The following is a 22432-nucleotide window of genomic DNA, read 5'->3' on the forward strand; positions in this document are numbered from 1 at the left end:
TGTGTTTTGAATGGAGAACCTGTGGAACAAGTAAAATATTTCAGCTACTTGGCACAATTTTTTGTGAAGATGGTAAATTAAATATGGAAATAGACAACAGAATCAACAAACCTGGTATGATAGGAAGTCAATTGAATAAATTCATATGGAATAAGAGAGAAATTAGTCGGAACAACTAAATTAGCTGTATACAAGACCGTGTTCAAACCAGTGTTAACTTATGGATCTAAGAGCTGAGTCAGAAGTAAAACACTTGACCAACGACTAGAGACCGCAGATATGAGAGTCCTGAGAAAGATTAGAGGAGTTAACATGTGGCATCAATGGCAATATCATATTAAAAATGAATATATTAAGAAAGAACTTGACACTGTCAGCATCCAGGAATGTGTTAGCAGAGCTAATCTCAGGTAGTATGGTCACTTAAACAGAATGGGAAAGGAAAGATTAGCAAAAAAGTGTTCTTTGCCAGGTTAGCAGGAAAATGACCCAGAGAAAGACCAAGATATAAGTGGACTGATACGGTACAAAGTGCCTTAGATGATAGAAACATAAGATCTGATAATGTTGGAGTCTTGGCAGGTAACAGACTGATTTGGAGGAAAATTGTAGACAGGAGGTTAGTAATGATGTAAATGTTTCATGTAGTACTATCATATCCTGTACACCCTTGAGGGTACATGTCAGGAATTTGATGATTCTGATAATGTTATAGTCACGACAAGTAACAGACTGATTTGGAGGAAAATTGTACATAGGAAGTTAGTAATGATATAAATGTTTCATGTAGTACTATCATATGCTGTACACCCCTTGAGGGTACATGGCAGGAATTTGATGATGAGTCTAGGATAATTTCTTTGGATTCAACTATGCGGTGTTCTACTTCATCGTGGCATATATGAATGTTTGATGTTGTATTCTAGTCTATTTCATGTTGGTGGCCTTCATTATTTGTAATTACTGAGAGCAGGACATGGCTTGAGAGGGCACTTGCTCTGGTTCCACTATAAGCGATGTCTCTCTGATGTTCTTCGATACATGAGGATGGACTTCTCAGTTTGGCCATAATATGGCTTCCCACAGTCACATATGATTTTATATACACCTGGAAACTGAAGATGGTTGTGAGCCTGTTTTGGTTGGCTTAGAATTGACCTGAGTTTATGAAGAGTGTAAAAGCACATTTTTAATATTAAATTTTTTCAAAATTCTTCTTAATTTCTGGGAGAGGAAGCTAATGTGAGGTAAAGAGATATAACCCTTAGGGTTATCCTGTGTCTCTGTGATGTTTTGAGGACTGTGGTATAGTTGTTTATTGATGGTTTTGAAGAGTAGCCATTATTTGTGAAGGTTGTTTTGAGATGTAGTTCATTTTTCAGCTCCTCCTCATCCGACAATGCAGACCTGGCACGATGAACCAAAGTGGAAATGAGACCTAACTTCTGTGCTGGATAGTGGTGTGAGGTTGCATACAGGTATCTATCTGTGTGCTTTGATTTTCTGAAGATTGAGATTTTGAAGGAGTCATACATCTTAGTAAGTTTGATGTCTAGAAACGGCAGAGATCCATTTTCTATGGTAAACTTGATGTCTGAGTGGAAGTTGCTTAAGTGATTTAAAAAGATGTGAAGATTATCTATACGTATTCCCAAATAAGGAATATGTCATCCATATAACGGAGCCAGATTTTAGGTTTAAGTGTAGCAGTAGAGATGGCCTTTTCTTCGAAATCCTCAAAATAAATGTTGACTAGTACTGGAGACAGGGGGGCTGCCCATTGCTAATCCCTTATTTTGTTTATAAATTTTTTCTTCAAACTTAAAGTAGCCTGAATTAATACAATGTGACAGCAGAGCAAACACCTTTTTTGAGATCTTCTTACTTAAAATATTGAGAACCACTTGGGTTGGAACATTTGTAAAGGGTGCCACTACATGAAAGCTCACCATAATATCTGAATTCTTGTGCTTTATATTTATAATTTTAGAGACGAAGTCCATTGAATTTTTAATGTAAGAAGGAGATTTTTCTGCTAAACCTTTTAAGGAGGATGCTAGATATTTTGATAACTTATATGTAAGCAAGTCAATACTATCAACAATTGGCATTAGTGGACAATTTTCTTTATGTACCTTTGGAAGGGCATATAATCTGGGATAAGTGGATGTAGAGAACAAAGAGAAAGGCGTATGTTTATTGGTAGTTCCATGGTCTTTTTTAGAAAGTTGTTGGTTCTATTATGCATCTCGCTTATTGGGTCTCTCTCTCTCTCTAGCTCCAAGTATGTATCACACTCCAATAATGCTGAGATTTTGTTATGGTAATCTGTTTTATTTAGGACGACAGTTGCATTACCCTTGTCAGCTTGGAGGATGATAACATATTTGTTCTTCGTGAGTTTTTTTTAATGGCTAGTCTGTCACCAGGAGAAATGTTGTCAACATGGGGAGTTTTGCATTGTTGATCACAAATATGGCTTCCATGCAAAGTAAATTCACCTCTGCAGTAGGAAGTAGCTTTCTCTATTTTAGTGAGAAACAATTCTCTAGGGATTGATTTAGGCAAAAGGACAAAATTGAGACCTTTTGAGAGAATATGTTCTTCTTCTGGACTAAGAATATAAGACGATTTGTTTATCACTAATTTTTTGGGGTCTTCATGATGACTGTTAGGGGCAGATCATTCTTGTGCTGATTTGAGCAAATTAAATTTCCTAATTAGCTTACATTTATTAATGTTCTAAGATCTTGAGGTCCGATGTGTGCTTATCTCTTGAATGTAGTTCAGTTCCATGGCATATAGTGTAAGGATACCATTAATTGGTTTTCTAAAGATGATTTTTTCGTAAAGAGAAAAGCTAAATTGCATTTGGTATTGCCAATTCTTTCTGATAAAAGTTCTAATTTTGCTTTTTTGTAATTCTGTGTGCTCTTTCTGTCGTTATGACTTCCCAAAAAGTCTAATTATAGTCTAACCAAGTGGGAAAAAACTTCCAACATCTTTCTCTAAATCCAGAGTAATTTAATAATAAGATGAGACACCTTTTGGCAACTCTTATAGGTAAATATGACTTCTCCACTGCTTCCGCCTTAGAATTCATGGACAATTCATCGGGTGAAAATTGATCATGGGGAAAATTTATCATAAGGAAAATTCATTGCAGGAAAAATCATTGCAGAAAAAAATTCGCTGAAAGTGTTATTCGCTAGAAACTTGAAGTTAGTTTGGTTTAACACGTGTTATGTAAAGGTGTGTGATATTTGATAATAAATTGTATCTGAGAGATACCACAAACTCCGATGTCAGTATAGTATTCGTTTATTTATTTTTTTATTTGTTTCTTTTTTTTGTCCGCACGGTTAGCCTAGTGGCTTTGCGCTTCGTAACCATATTCCTGGGGAAGGAGTGTCCTAGGTTCGATTCCTGTCAGTGACGTGAGGAGCTCAAGGATCTTCCTCAGCCATAGCCAAGTTAGCCGGTCTTGGGCATGGACAGTAGGGTTTATTCCCCAGTTTATCCTAGGGTTTTTCATCCCACAAAGCAGGCAAACCGGCACCGTGAACACACAATTTGACAGACATGGGATACCACTGGGAATAAGGAGCAACTGTTGTGGCCTATTCTTCTTATTCTATTCTATTAACTTTCTTATACTTTATATCCTACCGGCTGCGCCATTTATGTTGTGTCCCATTTTACGATTTTTATTCTATCTAGTAATTTCCTCTTATCTATGTTCTTCTATTATCTACGCACGAGATATCACCAAAATTTTTACTAATACTTAAGTTATTCCTCCCCTTAGTACCCCTAATATTTGTATTTATACTGCGCCTTTTGGGATATTTAGTTTAAGATATTATATACAAAAACAAGGAGAAAGAACTCAAATATGTCTGAAAGTGTAACTATGTTGCAGTCGTGACACTTTATCTCGTTTCTTAACATTAATTTCCCGCGTGATTAGGTTCGTAATTTTTCAAGTGGTGCATTGGACAGCAATTTCAGACAACTCTTTTATCATTTGAACAAAGGTTTATTAAACTCCCTAACATGGTACAATTCAATTTTTATGATTACTCAATTGAATGCTAAACTAAATACTTTTAAACTAACATTAGCTTATTACAAGTAATTAGGCTATGATCCTATAATGAGTATTACGATCATGCCGCCATAACAATTCAACACATAAATTCACTTGACATGGACAAATAAGATTAATTCACACTATTTAACTATTCAAACTTAAGTAGATTAACTAAACCTTTTTCTGCACTAACACACAACTATGACATTTTAACTTTCCTATACATTACAATAGACATGCAAAATTCTCAGGACACTTAATTATTCACATAACATTAACACTACCCAGCTTACTTTTAATATATTCTGTCAGATACTAAAGTCCTAGTATAAATTTTCCTTGGTCACTTCAACAGTTCCGTATTAGAATAATGATACTTATCACAGACAAATTTTAGTTAACATTAGATATATTTTACAGTACCTTTCTTTCTTGGGATTTTCATATGGACCTTTACCTTCTTCTGATTGAACTATCTTGATATAACCTCACTGATAATCTGCTTCTCCTACGTTCTTTTGGAATTGAACTATGCTTAGACACACTTTGAATCATCTATATATCGGCTGTGCAACTCGCCACGTGGACATCGATTTCTTTACTTCTTTCCCCTTCTCGTAGTTGTCACTGAAGTCGAAACACAAAGAAATTGTTTCCTTTTCCTTGACTTTATGGCATTCTTCGCTTCTTACATAGGAAATACGGAATCGAAATCCCGCTCACTTTCGTTTCCGTGTTGTGACGTCGGAGATATAACTCCAATCTCGGCATTCAGGAAAACACCGTGAAATCCCTACGAAAGAGCTTGAGAAGGACTCTCCTGGAACGGAATCAAAACCAAAACCAAAAAAAGCCTCATTGGGGGGAGGGGTTTCCAACCCTCTTATACCTGTTCTCCTAACGGCACTTTTTCTAACTTCTTTTCTCCGCCCCCTACTTGTTTTTACTTCACCGACCAATTTGGCGTTTTTCTGCCAAACGTCCATTGATCGGTGGGCCCGTAACGATGTCTCAATCCGGGAATCGGCCCTGAGCGATAGTCTGTTGTTTGTCTTTTGCTAGCCTCTAATTTAATCCCCTTTCCAAAATTTTTCTATGAACTTACTTAATAACTTAATCTCTAGCCTCTCACATACCATCTCTTGTGACTAATCCTTTTCTGTCTTATTTATTTAACTTTTCTCATTTAAATCATATCACAATATTAATATATTCTTTCTTTTGTTAGTTAGTTTAACAAAACATTTATTTTTTATATATTTTATTGGATGCAAGAATCTTTCTTTTTCTTTTAATTAATTCAACTATTATCTTTTATGCAGGGTTTTAATTTATTTTATTTATTCTTCATGTTACATCATGATAACTGAAAATTTTACATTCTTAAGATATCAGGGTGTAACACAACCAACCTATTCCGCGGGATGATTATCGGTTATGGAAGCTCACGCGGTAAAATGTGTAGGCCTGCGCGAAAGTGTAACATACGACGATCTGAAAATAAATAAACCATCATGTATTATATTTGTAGCGTTTTTTTTTTTTTTTAAATAGTTTTATCACATTTCAGCACATACTAGTAATGAATGTATCTCTGGGATACATGCGACCTAAGCTGCAATTTTTTCGATAGTGATTTTCACAGGGTTAAAGATGGTACCAATGTACTTATCCACAGTTGAAATACCGTACTTACTTGAATATAACTCGCCCTCACGTATAATTCACATTACACCTGATCTTACTTTTCGAAAAAAGAAATTAAAAAGTTTCGCATATACCTCGCGCATGAAAAAAAAGCTTAAACACATGCACGTTGGGGCGATAGTAACTACTCCTGCGGTAATCAACATGCCATCCCCAATAGCCACTTTATTGCAGAGGCAAGAAAAACAATTACTTTTATTATTTCAGTTAATAAGGTATGAGCAGTCTGTGTAATATATTTCTCAACAAATAGTGTAATTAGAGACAACTTGGATAAAAACGACACCAATGAATGAATCACATGTCCCCTCATACAGAAACTATGCTATAAAGACTCAAGCAAAACCATATGGCAAACACAGTATCTAACTAAAAACTATTGTTATTAATTAGATGTGTGTGAGTTTGCAAAGCAGCAATGAAATTCAACCAAACGTGATAAAATTCGTAAATGCGTTAAAACTAAGAAATATACATATAGTGAATGTTGTTATGGCAGTTTCATATATGGAATTCGGTTGAAGAGAGTTAGCATTTCAACTCAACTGGTGGCTTGCTTTTATCTTTCGATCGCACGATCTTTTGTTAATACCACACCAATCATATGCACTTCTTAATAACATGTCATTGCTGTCTGTTTCACGTTAGGCTTAATTACTGTAAAGAGAGAAAAGCCACAAAACAGAAAAATGTTCCGGGGCTGGGACCTGGAGATCCCCGGATGAATTTAACCACTGGTTCCCAGAGTAAAAAATTTGCTGTTTTACTATTATGTTGGAGCTGCTAATGTGAATATATTCCTGCTTAAATATTTGCAGGAATATATTCACATTAGCAGCTCCAAACTTAAGCAAAGTAATGTTCTGCACTGAAAATTTCAAATTAATCAGTTTTACGTCACGTGTTCTCAGAAGTCCGATCCCTGAAATTTTTTTCTTTTGTTAAGTGTTTAAAAGTTCGAAGTTGAAGAACCATTTTATAAATTAATTACAATTATTGCACGATGCCTCTGGAATTTATTTTAAGTGAGAAGATGTGTAAATTGAGTGGTAATGGTCATTTATTTATAAAAGACAAAGAAAATGATGAAAAGATTTTTTGGAAATGTGATCAGTTTCAAAAATTGCATTGCCATGTATGTATTCATACAGCTGGTGACAACATTATCAAACGAATTAACCAACAAAATCATGCTGGTAACATGGGACAGGTTGCAGCAGCAAAGCTACTTAATGAGATTAAAGATCGAACCCATACAACTAGTGATGGGACTCATCAAATTATCATGGAAGCATACACAAAAATATCTCCTGCCCTCATCGGTCAAATGCCGAGCAATGCCTCTGTAAAGAAGTCTATTCGAAGAACCCGAAATCAAGCAGGACAGGTACCACCAAATTCAAATTTGTTAAGTAATTTAATTATTTCGCCTATATATATAAAATTACCTATAGAAATGAAGAGTTCCTTTTGCATGACAGCAACAATAGCCGCAACAGATTGCTGATATTTTCTACTAAACAAAATTTACAGTTATTGTCGCAATTAACAACATGGTATGTGCAGATGGCACTTTTAAAACTACTCCACCTCTTTTTGAGCAGCTGTACACAATTCATGGCATTATAAACAATAACGTGATTCCTGCTGTTTATGCATTGATGCCTCAAAGAAATGAAGATACATACCGTAGTTATAAACACGTTAAAAAATTTGGAACCAAATTTGTCGCCAAATTGAATCATGACAGATTTTGAAGAGGCTTCAATAAATGCATTTTGTGAATCATTTCCAAATAGTCAGCAAAAAGGTTGCTTTTTATCACTTTTCCCAGTGTATATTTCGCAACATTCAAGCTAATGGTCTTCAACAACAATACGAGACTGACTACAAATTTGCAATAAAAATGCGCATGATATCGGCAATTGCTTTTCTGCCGTCTACAAATGTTGTACGTGCTTTTGAAGTGTTATGTGAAAATAATGACTATCCTGCTGAATCTCAGTTTGTTCTGCACTACGTAGAGGACACCTGGATTGGCAAACCTGATCGTCGATCACTTCGTCGTCCACCTCGCTTTCCCCATGCCTTATGGAATTGTTACCATGCTGCTCTGGAAGGGTTACCAAAAACAAACAACTCATGCGAAGGGTGTCATCATGCGTTAGCAAACTAATTGGTGCTTGTCATCCAACAATATGGAAGTTTCTCAAAACTTTGAAGGATGAGCAACATTTCAATGAAGGGAAAATAGAGCAATATAGAGCTGGCACACAGCCTCCTCCTGGTAAGAAACACTATCGAGATACTGCAAAAAGACTTCAGCTCATCGTTAGTGATTATGAAAATCGTGAAGCTCTTGATTACTTAAGTGGAGTTGCCCATAATTTTTTATTTTGAAAACTTTGTGGCTGTGCATTCACCTTTTTTGTTTCATATTTTTTTTTTCCATACTGCTCAATTTTGAATAGTATGAAATAAAAAGTGTTCCTATTCATGATCATCAAAACAGTCCTTTTCAGGACTACAAATATTGATAGAGAGATGCCTGATTGTACTGATTCCAATTCCTCTTGAAGATAAATTTTTTAAGTTGTTTTAATAACAACAGAATAATAATTGCTCCTTCGAAGTGGTTAATAGTACAATTTTGAAGGAAGAAAATAAAAACAGAACATCACGACATTCATGCCTTCCAGGGTGCACAACACTTGTTTTAACGTGTTTTAGTAGACAACAAACAGGTCAAATAATTTTAATTTTCACTAATAGATTTCATGTTATCTTTTCATGTATAACATTGTTTACGGTGTTCTTTTACCTCCTAAAAATAAGTCTCGATTATTACAATTGTTGATTGTTGTGAAATCTGACAACAATCAGCATTTAGTTGGATATAACTAGTCTCCCTAAATATTCTTAAATATGGTGCTCTTTCTTCCTCACCATACTATCCCAGTTCTGTAACAATTAATATTCCATCTTCATACAGCGTTGTTGTACGGAGGAGATGAGCACTAGATTATGGTCAGAATTACCTAGGGGACCCCCACTACATTCACTGTGTATATCAGAAGGGTCATTGGTGAGGAAGAGACCTAGGGTGTTTGGGGAGTGGTTCGGATTATCTGGTATTCTGGTTGGAATGTGAACAAGTTGTGTAAGGCCATTGGTAACAGCAAATGTTCCAGCACCTCTGCCTTCAAGATGTGTGCAACTGAAAGATGAAAGGCAGTTGGTGTTGTGGACATCAAAATCTCCTAGGAAGATGATTTTGTGTTGGGAAAGTTGGACTGGAGAAAATTAAAGAGCTCAGAGTGGTTGATGGCATTAGGGGAGCGATAGAGACAGCAAATAAATTTGACTCAGTGGGAAAGGGTTATTTTCAACCAAAGGTCAAATTGGGTGGTTCTATGTTGAGTCTCTCTCTCTGGCAAGGTATTTCAGAGAGGATGTATACACAGATATCACCCTTGTGTGAAAAGGTGTTAAAGAGTGTGTAGTTTGGAAGGTTGAGATGAACAGTGCTGGGGGAGGTGAGACTTGAGTTTCTGCCAAAAAAATTAGGTAGGGTTTGGTAGACTGAAGATGTAGTGGACACTATTAAGTTTGGAGTGAGGTCACAGATGTTTGTGAAGTGGATATGAAAGGTTCTGTGAGGCATATTTTTGACACCAAGGATCCTGCACATTTCCTATGCAGTGCCTGCATACTGGTCTCCATGGTGTTAATCTTGTTAAACTAATCCCAATATCATTAATATACAAATTGAACAACAATGGTTCCAAAACTGACCCCTGCAGTACACCACCAGTGACATTCCTTTTTCAGGATACTGCACCACCATATACAACTTTTTGATACCCATCTGACTGCCAGTCACTGATCCAACTCAGAAGTCTGTTATCCAATCCCATCTGTATCAATTTAACAGCTTGTCGTGTGGCAGTCTATCAAAAGCCTTTGCAAAATCCTAAACTATTATATATGCATCTCCCCTAGTCCAAGGTATTTGTCACCTTGTTATAGAACATAAGTAAGTTAGTAAAACATAATCTCCCTTTAACAAACCCATGCTGATAACCACAGAGAATACTGCTTATCAACCCATTTCTGTATCCTACTTCTCACCAATCTCTCTCTCTAGCACCTTCACCAAAACTTCAGATATAAGGATTGGCCTATAACTTGAAGCCTTATCACCAATTTTATGTAGTGGAACAATTTTACCCTCCTTCCACTCCCTTGGAACCTGTGCTGTAGTAAAACTCTTATCATGCCAATGCTACTGCCAATATTCTGGAACATTCACTTAAGATGAACAGTGCATTTTTGGAAATTATGGAGACAACTACCATGTTTGAATAAAAACTTTAGCTTAATATTACTAAAATTTTACAATTCGACGTTTCGACCTTTATGTCAAGGTCATTTTCTGGAGCGTACAAATATACACAAGAAACAAGCTATACTACAATCATAGTGGTTCATTAAAGACACTGACTAACCGCTATCACAATTGTTGGCCTGACCTCTGCTGGAAAAAAAAAAAAAAAATTATACATCAACACTAGAGTCCTATTATTTGTGTTGTCTACTATATACATATATTAACATCATTCCAGCCAGTTGGAGTGGAATGGTTTCTAATACTAGCGGATTGGCTAGAGTCCTGACTTACGTTGAATCTTTCATATTAGGTTGGCTGAATGTGTGCCATCCAGATCCTTGGAATTTTCATACCATCTTTATTGTTGATATTTGGGTGGTACGAAAGAAAATTCTTTAAATTTTCTTTCGTACCATGTTTTTGTGTGGTGTAAGGAGCAGGTGCTTTTCCAGTTGATTTGGTGTAAGGTGTTAAGTGCATGGTCTGAGAGGCCTGCTTCACCATCATGGTTATATTTATTGTGTCTAATGTGTTCTTTCTTGCGTATAGGGATTGTCCATCCTGTTTCACCAATGTACGGTAAGTTACAGGTGCAGCGGATGCAATAGACTCCAGGATGTGCTGATGGGAGGAGAGGATCCTTAGAGGAGCTGAATATGGTTTTAAGTTTAGTGGGTGGTTTAAAGGTGGCATTGAGGTTATAATGTTGTAGGATTCTGTTGATTTTTTCTGATAACCCTTTAATGTATGGGATGGCTACGGTTTTACTGTAATCTAGATTCGTTTTTGTTGTGGTTTTATAGAGTATTTTATTGACAGTATTTTTGTTATAGCCATTGTTTATGAATGTGTCACTAATGATTTTTAGTTCTTGTTTCAGTGCTTGCTGGTTAGAGCAAATAGTTGTGGCTCTGTTTTTAAGGGTGTTTATGACTCCATATTTTTGTGCTGGGTGGTGGTATGAATTCGCATGTATGTATTGGCCTGTGTGTGTCGGTTTTCGGTAGACCGTGAAGGATAGACTTGAAGGAAGACGTGTAACTAGTGTGTCTAGGAACTTGAATAAAGAAAAACTCAAGAAAAAATTCCACAGGTTGAAACAACGGCAAAATATGGCGGCCAATCAGAGGACTTCCTCCCCGAGAAACAACAATGAACAACAAACAAGGGAGACAAGGAGCAACCAACCACACAGCTCTGCTAGCAAGGACCATGTGATTAACCTATCAAGCCACACCCTGAACAACGGCGAACTCACGCTGCTGAATAAAGGACTGAACTACGCAATAGCGCCTAAAAAGGTAAACAAATTGGATTTTATCTACCACACTGAAAGAGGCATCAGATCCCTGCCTAACAACATAGCAGACAAAATACGACTAGAAACCAGTAATGTCCTAAATACCAAGAAAACCATACAGAACAACCTGACTAAAACAGAATTAGCAGCAATTAAATCATTAAAAGCCAAACAAAACATAATAATAACAAAAGCTGATAAAGGCAGTGCCACTGTTGTCCTTGACAGGTCAACATACATACTGCAAATGAACCAACTAGTAGCCAATAACAACACATATAAAATGGTAAATTATAACCCAACAAAAAGGATAAAGGACAAAACATAAAAACTACTAAAGTCCGTCACTTCTTGGCCACCAGACACAGTTAAAAAACTCAAATCCCACTGCGCCTGCCCCCCCCGGAATATATGGGGTACCGAAAATACACAAACAAAATGTGCCCCTTCTACCAATCATGGAAGGAATAGACAGTCCCAATTACAACTTTGCTAAGAAATTAGTGGCAACACTCAAGGAGTTGGTAGGTCATTCCCCCTCCTACATAAAAAACACACAACACTTTATAAACAAAATCAAAAACATAACACTCAGCAAAGACTACTTATTAGTCAGTTTTGAAGTTTCTGCCCTTTTCACTAATGTCCCCATCAATGACACAATTCTCCTACTACAGAACAAATTTCCGCCCGACATTACGGCCCTCTTTGCCCACGTACTAAAGTCCGGTTACTTCGTGTGGCAAAACAAATTCTACCTACAAAAGGAAGGTACAGCCATGGGCTCACCATTATCCCCCCCCCCAATCGCGAACTTCTACATGGAAACCTTTGAGCAAAGGGCTCTTGATTCTGCCACGCTTCGACCGACAATCTGGCTCAGATACGTTGACGACGTGTTTGCGATCTGGCCGCACGGGCGACAACGCTAAACACATTCCTCAGCCACCTAAACAAACAACACGAACGCATACAATTTACCATTGAAATCGAAAACCAAAATTCGCTCTCGTTCCTAGACACACTAGTTACACGTCTTCCTTCAGGCAGTCTATCCTTCACGGTCTACCGAAAACTGACACACACGGGCCAGTACATACATGCGAATTCATACCACCACCCAGCACAAAAATATGGAGTCATAAACACCCTTAAAAACAGAGCCACAACTATTTGCTCTAACCAGCAAGCACTGAAACAAGAACTAAAAATCATTAGTGACACATTCATAAACAATGGCTATAACAAAAATACTGTCAATAAAATACTCTATAAAACCACAACAAAAACGAATCTAGATTACAGTAAAACCATAGCCATCCCATACATTAAAGGGTTATCAGAAAAAATCAACAGAATCCTACAACATTATAACCTCAATGCCATCTTTAAACCACCCACTAAACTTAAAACCATATTCAGCTCCTCTAAGGATCCTCTCCTCCCATTAGCACATCCTGGAGTCTATTGCATCCGCTGCACCTGTAACTTACCGTACATTGGTGAAACAGGACGGACAATCCCTATAAGAAAGAACACATTAGACACATTAAATATAACCATGATGGTGAAGCAGGCCTCTCAGACCATGCACTTAACACCTTACACCAAATCAACTGGAAAAGCACCTGCTCCTTACACCGCACAAAAACATGGTACGAAAGAAAATTTAAAGAATCCTGCGAAATCCTGATAAACCACCCAAATATCAACAATAAAGATGGTATGAAAATTCCAAGGATCTGGATGGCACACATTCAGCCAACCTAATATGAAAGATTCAACATAAGTCAGGACTCTAGCCAATCCGCTAGTATTAGAAACCATTCCACTCCAACTGGCTGGAATGATGTTAATATATGTATATAGTAGACAACACAAATAATAGGACTCTAGCGTTGATGTATAATTTTTTTTTTTTTTTTTTTTTTTTTTCACCAGAGGTCAGGCCAACAATTGTGGTAGCGGTTAGTCAGTGTCTTTAACGAACCACTATGATTGTAGTATAGTTTGTTTCTTGTGTATATTTGTACGCTCCAGAAGATGACCTTGACATAAAGGTCAAAACATCGAATTGTAAAATTTTAGTAATATTAAACTAAAGTTTTTATTCAAACACGGTAGTTGTCTCCATAATTTCCAAAAATGCATTCGGATCACCGTGCAAGCTTAAAAGAAAGGATTAAGATGAACAGTGATATGTCATCAAATCCTATCGCCTTATTGACATCAAGGTTATTTATTTCCTCAAATATCTCCTGTTCACTGACAATTAAGCCATTCTCTCCTACGTCATCTACACTTAAGTTCCTCATGATTCCACCCTGATCAGGATGAAACACCCTTATAAACTGATCACTGAATACCTCAACAATGTCTTCCAGCAGTTACCATTCTATCCTTTCATCCATCAACATCATCTTACCATGTTCATTCTTCCTTCTACTTGCCACATATCTAGAAAAACATTCTGGGGTTTTTCTTCACCTGATTTGCCAATTTCAGCTCATACAGCACTTTTGTTTTCCTTACTAACTGAGTCAGTCTCCTGGCTTGTTCTTTATACTCTTCATGTAACCGATTATTACCATTATTTAACTTGTACTGCCTGCAAAGTACCTTCTTTCATGCTTAAGCTCCTCATTCATCCATCTCTCTCTCTCTCTCTCTTCATCTCTCCCACTACTACTGTTTTCACTGCCAAGCACTTCTGTCTCTTCAATACCACTCTCCTGATTTTTCACTTCATCTCTTGTTCTGATCTATTGCATGTATCATATATTGTACTTCTACACAGTATACTTCCATGCAGCAACACTTTCTCCAATGCACTCACTCCAAAGCCATTCAAATGCAGCACATCACATCTGTATGATTTCATTCTTTCCTCAAACATATGCCATACATCCACAAATTGTACTCCCTTCTCCTCACACAGCTCTGCTAGCATACCATTCATGATTTTGGCTCCCTGTTGCAACTCATCATTGTCATACCTTCGAAACACACTGACAACCTTTTGCACTACACTGTTATCTTTCACTCTTCTCAATGATCTACTGATATTTGCCCTCACATGCTCCTTATGTCCACTTAGATATAATTTGTCCCCGCAATTGCCACTAACTCGCTTTCTCATTTCTTCCTCATGTCCAACGCCTAAATTATCCTACTCGTTTTTCCTCCTGGATAGCAGACCTTATGGACTCTCTCATTAACTAATCCTCTAAGTATGGAATCTCCATATACTGCTTTCCTGGAATCACTTGTCACCTCTTTTACTCATTTTTCTTTCATTCTATTCTCTTGCACATTTTCATTAGTTTCCACTAAATGTCTAACATCACTCTGCACATTCCCATTTTTCATTTTCAATAACTGGTTCATAAAATCTTGCATTCCAACAATTTCACTCTCTTTCACACCTGCAGTGTGAAAGAGAGTGAAATTGTCACTACGTTTCGTTCTGCCACACCTTACTTCTGTTTCCTCATTCATACTTTCTTTCGCTCTCTTATCACCGTCTTTCGCTTCTACATTCTTGCATTCTTTCAATCCCTCAGTTTCGCTAGCTTTCATTTTATTTCCATTTCTTTCATTTACACTATTTTCTATCTTTTCAGTCTGTTTCACATTCATTGCCTCGTGGTCTAATAATATATTGTACTTCCTACAAATCCATACTTTGTCTTGTCTCTCATTCATTCTTCCTCTCACCACAAACACATCTCTTAAATTGTGGAGTGTATCCAAAAATACTTAACTTGTACTGCCTGCAAAGTACCTTTTTTCATGCTTAAGCTCCTCATTCATCCATCTCTCTCTCTCTCTCTCTTCATCTCTCTCACTACTACTGTTTTCACTTCCAACTCTCTTATCACTGTCTTTTGCTTCTACATTCTTGCATTTTTTCAATCCCTCAGTTTCGCTAGCTTTCATTTTATTTCCATTTCTTTCATTTACACTATTTTCTATCTTTTCAGTCTGTTTCACATTCATTGCCTCGTGGTCTAATAATATCTAGTACTTCCTACAAATCCATACTTTGTCTTGTCTCTCATTCATTCTTCCTCTCACTACAAACACATCTCTTAAATTGTGGAGTGTATCCAAAAATACTGAAAATTCAAGAAGGAATTTCAAGTAATAAATCATGACGACACACTTCGTTATCAAAAATAGTACAACATTAAAATTCATGAAATATTGCCAATTATTACTCAAAATAGCACTTATCTTTCCAGAGCTCTTTCCAAGAATTGTTTTCAGTTTCCAGTCACAACTTGGAAAGTTGTGACTACACAACTTAAATGAAAGAAATTAGTGATTCAAGGACATGACAGAGAGAGAATTCTAATAGATGGAGTTTGGATTAAAGCATTCATTGATGTAAGACAGATTTAAACATGTTCAAATCATGCATCTATTCTTTTTCAAATTACTGATACATGCTTGAGAGTTAGAAAAGTTCTAAGTTCATGTCATGGCATCTTTCCAACTGTACTATCAAAATGTTCTTTTGACAAGGACAAAAAAAAAAAGACTGATTTGATTATTTTCAATGAATACAGAGGTGGCAGAGTATTTTTCTCACACATCACTTAGGTTTTTCGTTCCACACAGACAAATAAACTTGAGAAATTTCATAAAGAGCAATGGGATGTCTGTAAGGGATTTGAGTTCAGAGTACTAGTTAACAGTAGTCTGAAGGATGAAGGATATGGATTTAGGATAGTATGTAAGATTAAACATGGACTGAAAGGCTGAGAAAATGTCAGGAGTCTAATCTTGTGCCTCATATTGGGATCCTGACATTATGGAGTCATAAAATATCAAAATTGAAAACTGGGAAGGTGCCTGACAAGTAAATCTAAAACTAGGGCTTGACCAATGTATATGATGACCAGTACCACGGTCTATATAAAAACCAACAAATCAAAGAGGTAATTAGTTGAAAAGAATTTAGATGTGGATTCAGCATGTAATTTATTAAAATGATAAATTAATTTCAGTTATATAAAAAAAAGTTTTAATTTGTTGACCAGTATTTTTCACGTTTTCTTACAATGACTACACAGTCATTGTAACACAATCATTACAATTCTTAAAGTTAGTATGATATATGTTGGTGAGGATGAAAACAATGCATAAAAAAGAAAATGTGAGGAGAATGCATGGAAAAAAGCGATGAAATGATGTATAAGAAATTTAAAAACATGAACAAAAAGAAGAACAAGTACAATTCAAAAGAGAAAAATCAGATAGCAGATAAAGAAACTGTCACAAGGGCTAAACTATATTCTATGGAAAATTTTCCTTATGCAAGAAAAAAAAGGACAAAAAAACTTCAGTATTATAATATGATGCTAAAGAGGCACAGATTCTCTACTCCATTGGATTCAAAACTTCCCCCTCACAACAAATATTACTTTCTAATGCCCATTTTCACAACTTATTTATGGATATTACAGGTTTAATATATCATGATACCATAATTACCAAAAATGGAAAAAGAAAAAAAAAGAGCAAAAATATTATACTTTATAATATTTAGAATTAATAGAATTAATATTTACAAGATTTATAATATTGAAGAACACATTAACATGTAGAGATAAGGAAGTTATTATTTCTCTTTAGAGGGACTTGATATGTCCACATCTAGATTACTATGCTCAAGTTTGATCCCCTGGGTTTCTTGAGGATGAGAAAGCAGTGGAGAGGATTCAGAGGCAAATGACCAAGATGGTGAGTGACCTGTGGAATATTCCCAACGAGGATAGATTGAGAGTGTGTGGATTGCAGTTGGTTGATAGGAGAAAAAAAAGAGGGAATATGATAGAAACATTTAAGTTGCTTAGAGGGTTTTATATGATTGATGCAGGGGAAACGTTTCAGTCCTTGGCTAGAGGAACCAGAACAAGGGGACATCCCTGGAAGTTGAATAAAGGTGTGGGTAGTAGATATGCGAGGACTAGATTTTTTGCTTGGAGAGTTGTGAATGAGTGGAATGAGTTTCCAGAGTTAGTTGTAAGTTCTTTGTCTGTTAATGGGTTCAAGGATAGATTAGGTCGCCGGCAATGAGTCTTTGGAATCCATTGAGGTGCCCGTATAATAATAATAATATATTTCTGAAATATTGCTAAAAGAAACTTTATGCATAAGGATATAAATTCTTTTTATTTTAAGTACTGATTCATGTATAGATGAAACTATGAACTATATATAAACATGAACTGTATAAAAAAAATGACAAAAAAAAATCAGAAGAAAGAAAGAAACAGACAATTTTTATTTATTTGAATGGCCTCTAAGCAGTGTAAGAAACCAATTTCTCCATCCAGATATTTATTAATTGCATCTAGGGGGCAGAGGCATCCTGCTGAGAATCACAACTATAGAGCAAACCAAATAAGAGACAAACCTAAGGTGATAACAATGCTGTTTTAAAATCTAGATGCATGGAATATGTATTTGTATTAACCAAATATGTAAGGGAATTGGCATGGCAGAATCTTTGATCTAATTGCTCTTGATCAAAGATACTGATTAAACAGGATAAGATAGTCCTGGATGCACAAGGATCATGATGATTATGAGATGACAGAAAAAGAAGGGATTTTACACATTGAAAAGGAAATCAACAAGAAGGGATAATGATACTGTTTTTCTGTATAAATTCTAAACACAATAACATATGAATTACTGTGCACAAATTTTGATTTCAGAATGATGAAAAAGACAGTGGAGAAATTTTAGAGGTAGCTAATCAAAAGACATCAATACTATGTAATGCTGACAATGGGTACAGATTAAAAATTAATATATTATAACAATTATAAATTTGGTAAACTCATGAAAAAGAGAGGACATGATATACAAATGTAAGTTGAAGAGATTTTTAAACATGTGTTGGAAAGAGAAAGGAATAAAGATCACTTGTGAAAGTTTAGTAGGAATGTGAACAGGGATAAATGATGAATTATGCAAAGAATCTATCCAGATTTTGTGTGTGATGTGTGACAGAGAGAGGGAGAGCAATCGAAGCTAAGCGAACCTTGTGTAGATACACATTCTTTAAATTAAAGACTTACCATATTTGTCTGCTGGCTGTCCACTAGCCATTAGTCCATCACACAACTGAATAATTTTAGGTACAGAGATGATTGCCTTAGAATGATATCGTTCATAGGATAAAAGTACTAAAAAGTAGAAGATATGAGGAACAAGAAGATCCCCATTCCTATTATAAAAAAAAAAAAAAAAATTATACACACACACACACATATATATATATATATATGAATGTTATATATAGTATACACATTTCTGAAATTATCATTAAAACAATAAAGTTAAATAAGAAAATATGGCAAATTATTATATATAATATTCCATGGTAGTGGTATCTAATCTGAAGTCATCAAAGAGTATCATAACCCACCAGAAAGAAATATAACCCATCCAGGAAAATATTTAAATATTTTATTTATATACAGAGCTGAGTTTCACATCAAAAAATGCAAACTTACAAAATAAAAATATAAATTAAACAGAACTAATAAATTTCTGTTTAAGTAATTGCAATGAACTGCATAATAAAATGAGATAAAATCAATTCTGCCATCATCAATTAACTGAGTGCATTCATAAATAATTTTAAATAATACGTACTGAAATAATTGACCCATACCAGTTTTGAAAATAATGACTAGCATGGTATTTTTATATATGATCTCTCACCTACAGCAGCCAATAACATTCTACTTAAAGAAATATCAGTGCTTAAAAAGATATACCAGAACAAAAAAATTGTTGTAACCAAAGTTGAAAAAGGAAATATGAATGAACTTCAGGCTCCTCTGCTTATCAGATTATAGATTCTACCAAATTTCAAATTAAAAAAAAAAAAAGAGTAAATAAAAGATTTAAAAAAATGTGACATCTTGATCCAAAGATATTACCAAAAACTTTAACCTTTTCATGTCAAACCACTAAGGATATATGGGCTCAAATCTAATAACTCCCTTTGTCCAATAGTCGAAAGCATAGACAACCCACCTACAAAATGACTAAAATTTATCCAAATTACTTTCTCTCCTTCAGAGGCAACTGTTTCTCTTTTATAAAAATTTAACCTTGACAGATTCTGACAATGTGGTCAGCCTTGACATTACTTTGCTGTTCACTAATGTACCTTGGGCAGAGACCCTCAGCCTTATTAAACTATATTTCCATTCTGATATAACTGAATTATTCAAATTTACCATTTATTCCAGTTACTTCTTATGGAAAGGAAAAACATATAAACAACTGGATGGAACTGCTATGGCTTCCTCCCTCACTAGTCAACTTCTACATGGAACATTTTGAAAACCAAACACTCAAAACAGCTACACTCAAACCAATGGTCTGGCTGCACTATGTTGATGATGTGGTTACTATTTGTCCTCATGGCACAGACACATTTCTAGAATTCTTAAGAAATACAATTTAGTAGCTACTTTTCTTCCTATCAACAAATTATCAGCATGGTTTCCATCTTCAAAGATAAACAGTCTCCTCTAGCTCTCCCTGGTGTCTACCAAGTTCCTTGTGACTGTCATCATCTTATTTGGACAAACTGGACACTGTGGAAAAGAGAATGCAAGGACACCAGTCTTACATTAGAAAAACAGTAAATCTGAAAAATATGGACTTGGCAGCATGGAATAGATATAATTACAACATTCTATGGTCTGAAAACTGCTTAATTCATCAGTGTTGGTATAAATTTGAACATTTGTTCAAAGAAAAATGCCAAGGCTTTACTTCACCATCTGAACTTAAATTGGAATGACTGCCTCTCTCTAAGATATGGGAAAGTCTTATTTTAATCACCCATCAATAATTTTTTAAGAGCAAATGAATTATTAATATTATAATATTTCCTCGGTTATACCAATGTACTGTTTCATGTATAACATCACGGCTCTTACTTTTTCAAATCATCCATTGTTTGTGTTCTATTTTGTAATTGTGATTTTGATGCCACTGATGTGGCTTGTAATATTCAGGCCACTGATGTAGCCTGAATGAAATATAGCCTTAAATAAACAGTATTACTTATCCCTTGTGTTTCTTATAGCACATCTCAACAGCCAGCATCCTAAAATAAACTTCACCATAGAAAAAAAAAGCAATAATTGCCTCCCCTTTCTAGATACACTAGTGACAATAATTTCTAATGGCTCATTACCCTTTTGCATTTACAGAAAACCTATACATACAGGAAGGTACTTGCATATGCAATCACACACCACCACCAATCCCAGGAGTATAGCATCGTCAAAAACACTTACTCACCAAGCCAGAGCTATTTGATCAAATAACACAGCCTTAAATCTGAGCTCAAGGCCTTTCACAACATTTTTTAGCCAATAACTACAGCTCATGTAAAACAGATAAAATACTACATGCATCCCCACACCATCCCAATGGATTAAAACAAAACTAGAGAGCCTCCATAGCTCAGTTGGTATAGATCTTTGGTCAGAAAGACCTGGGTTCGATTCCCATCCATGATGTGAGGAACCTTTATCTGATCTCTTTCAATGAAAGGTGAGTTAGCTGGTCTCATACAGATGTAGAGAGTTTTTTTCACCCAGAAACTCTGGTTTTCCGTCCCTCAGAACATGCAAACCAGCCTGTGAACACATACGATCTACAGTCAAAAATACATAGTTAATCCCTTACTAGGAAGGCTCAACCAGTCCTAGCGGATTGTTGAGGAAAGGTGGGAGGACCCCACACAACATAAACAACAAAACTATTCCAAAATACATGAAGGGCACATCAGAAAAGACAGCTAAAATTCTCTGCAAATATGATCTCTATGCCACTTTTAAAGCACTCATGCAGCTAGTTACCTTCATCCACTCTCCTAAAGATCAACTTCATCCTTTTGCACATCCTGAAGTGTATAAAGCTCCTTGTGCCTGCAGTTTGGCCTACTTTGGACAGACAGGTAGATCAATTAACATCCACATTAAGGAACACAAAAATTACATATATGATCATCTTCATGGCAAGTCATCCCAGGACTAGTAGACAGTGCTCGTGATACTCATTCACATAGGATTAAATGGAGGGAGACATCAGTTTTAAACTGATGTATGGTTGACCAACCTATAGAGGGTGCTTCAGGCATTAGTTCTGTGTCAGTTACAAATTGAAATGTTTCCAATGTTTTAGTATAGTGCCTTTGTGCTTGTCACAGTTAAAATCTGTACTCTGAAGATAGAAAACCAGTAAAATATTAGTAAGTTCAATATTTGATTTATTTTTTCCTTCTTGGTGTTGTTTACTCTATGAAACACTATTATGGATTTAAATAATGATCAACTGGGAAAGAATGAGCACACCCTTCAGTACCAGATAATTTTGGTATATGTTACAATGTGAAAATATGGCAAAACACATGATCATTACTCATAAACAATAAATTATTATTATTTATATGAGTACTCCATGGAGTCAAAGACTCATTGCAAGAGACCCACTCTATCCATTAACACAATGCCTATCATACATCACCTTACACCTATTCACCATTGGGGAGTTCACTACCACCTCTGATAATCCATTCCACTCATTAACCACTCTTTGAGTAAAGAACCTAGTCTGTACACCTTTACTAACCACACTCTTAGACAAGTTCCAAGGGTGAAGACAAGTCCCTTGTCTTCCCCCTATTTCACATGTATTGGAAAAATTGGCAAACAACTGAATTGAAATATTCTGCTATATCATTAATGTACAAATTAAAGAGTAGTGGTCACAGAACAGAGCCTTGAGGCATTCCACTAGTTACCCCATTCACCTTGATTCCACTATCTACATAGGTAATTTTTAATGAGTAGTAGAAAGGTGACATTCTTTTCTCCAATTAAAAGTGGAAGAT

The 22432-nt window shown here is 35.7% G+C and overlaps 1 protein-coding gene across 1 annotated transcript in view; it reads right to left on the reverse strand.

Annotated features, from left to right (window-relative positions):
• The window catches only part of htt (huntingtin), a 1164033-nt gene that overhangs the window by 566295 nt on the left and 575306 nt on the right, over nt 1–22432 (reverse strand). The window contains exon 26 of the mRNA XM_090393484.1: nt 18585–18733. Coding sequence (XP_090249610.1) covers nt 18585–18733 — 149 coding nt within the window. The remainder of the gene's footprint in view (nt 1–18584; nt 18734–22432) is intronic.

This window comes from Typopeltis vanoorti, chromosome 5 (assembly GCF_054136105.1).
Source record: "Typopeltis vanoorti isolate ZY-2024b chromosome 5, IOZ_Tvanoo_1.0, whole genome shotgun sequence".
Taxonomy (NCBI): Eukaryota; Metazoa; Arthropoda; class Arachnida; order Uropygi; family Thelyphonidae; genus Typopeltis; species Typopeltis vanoorti.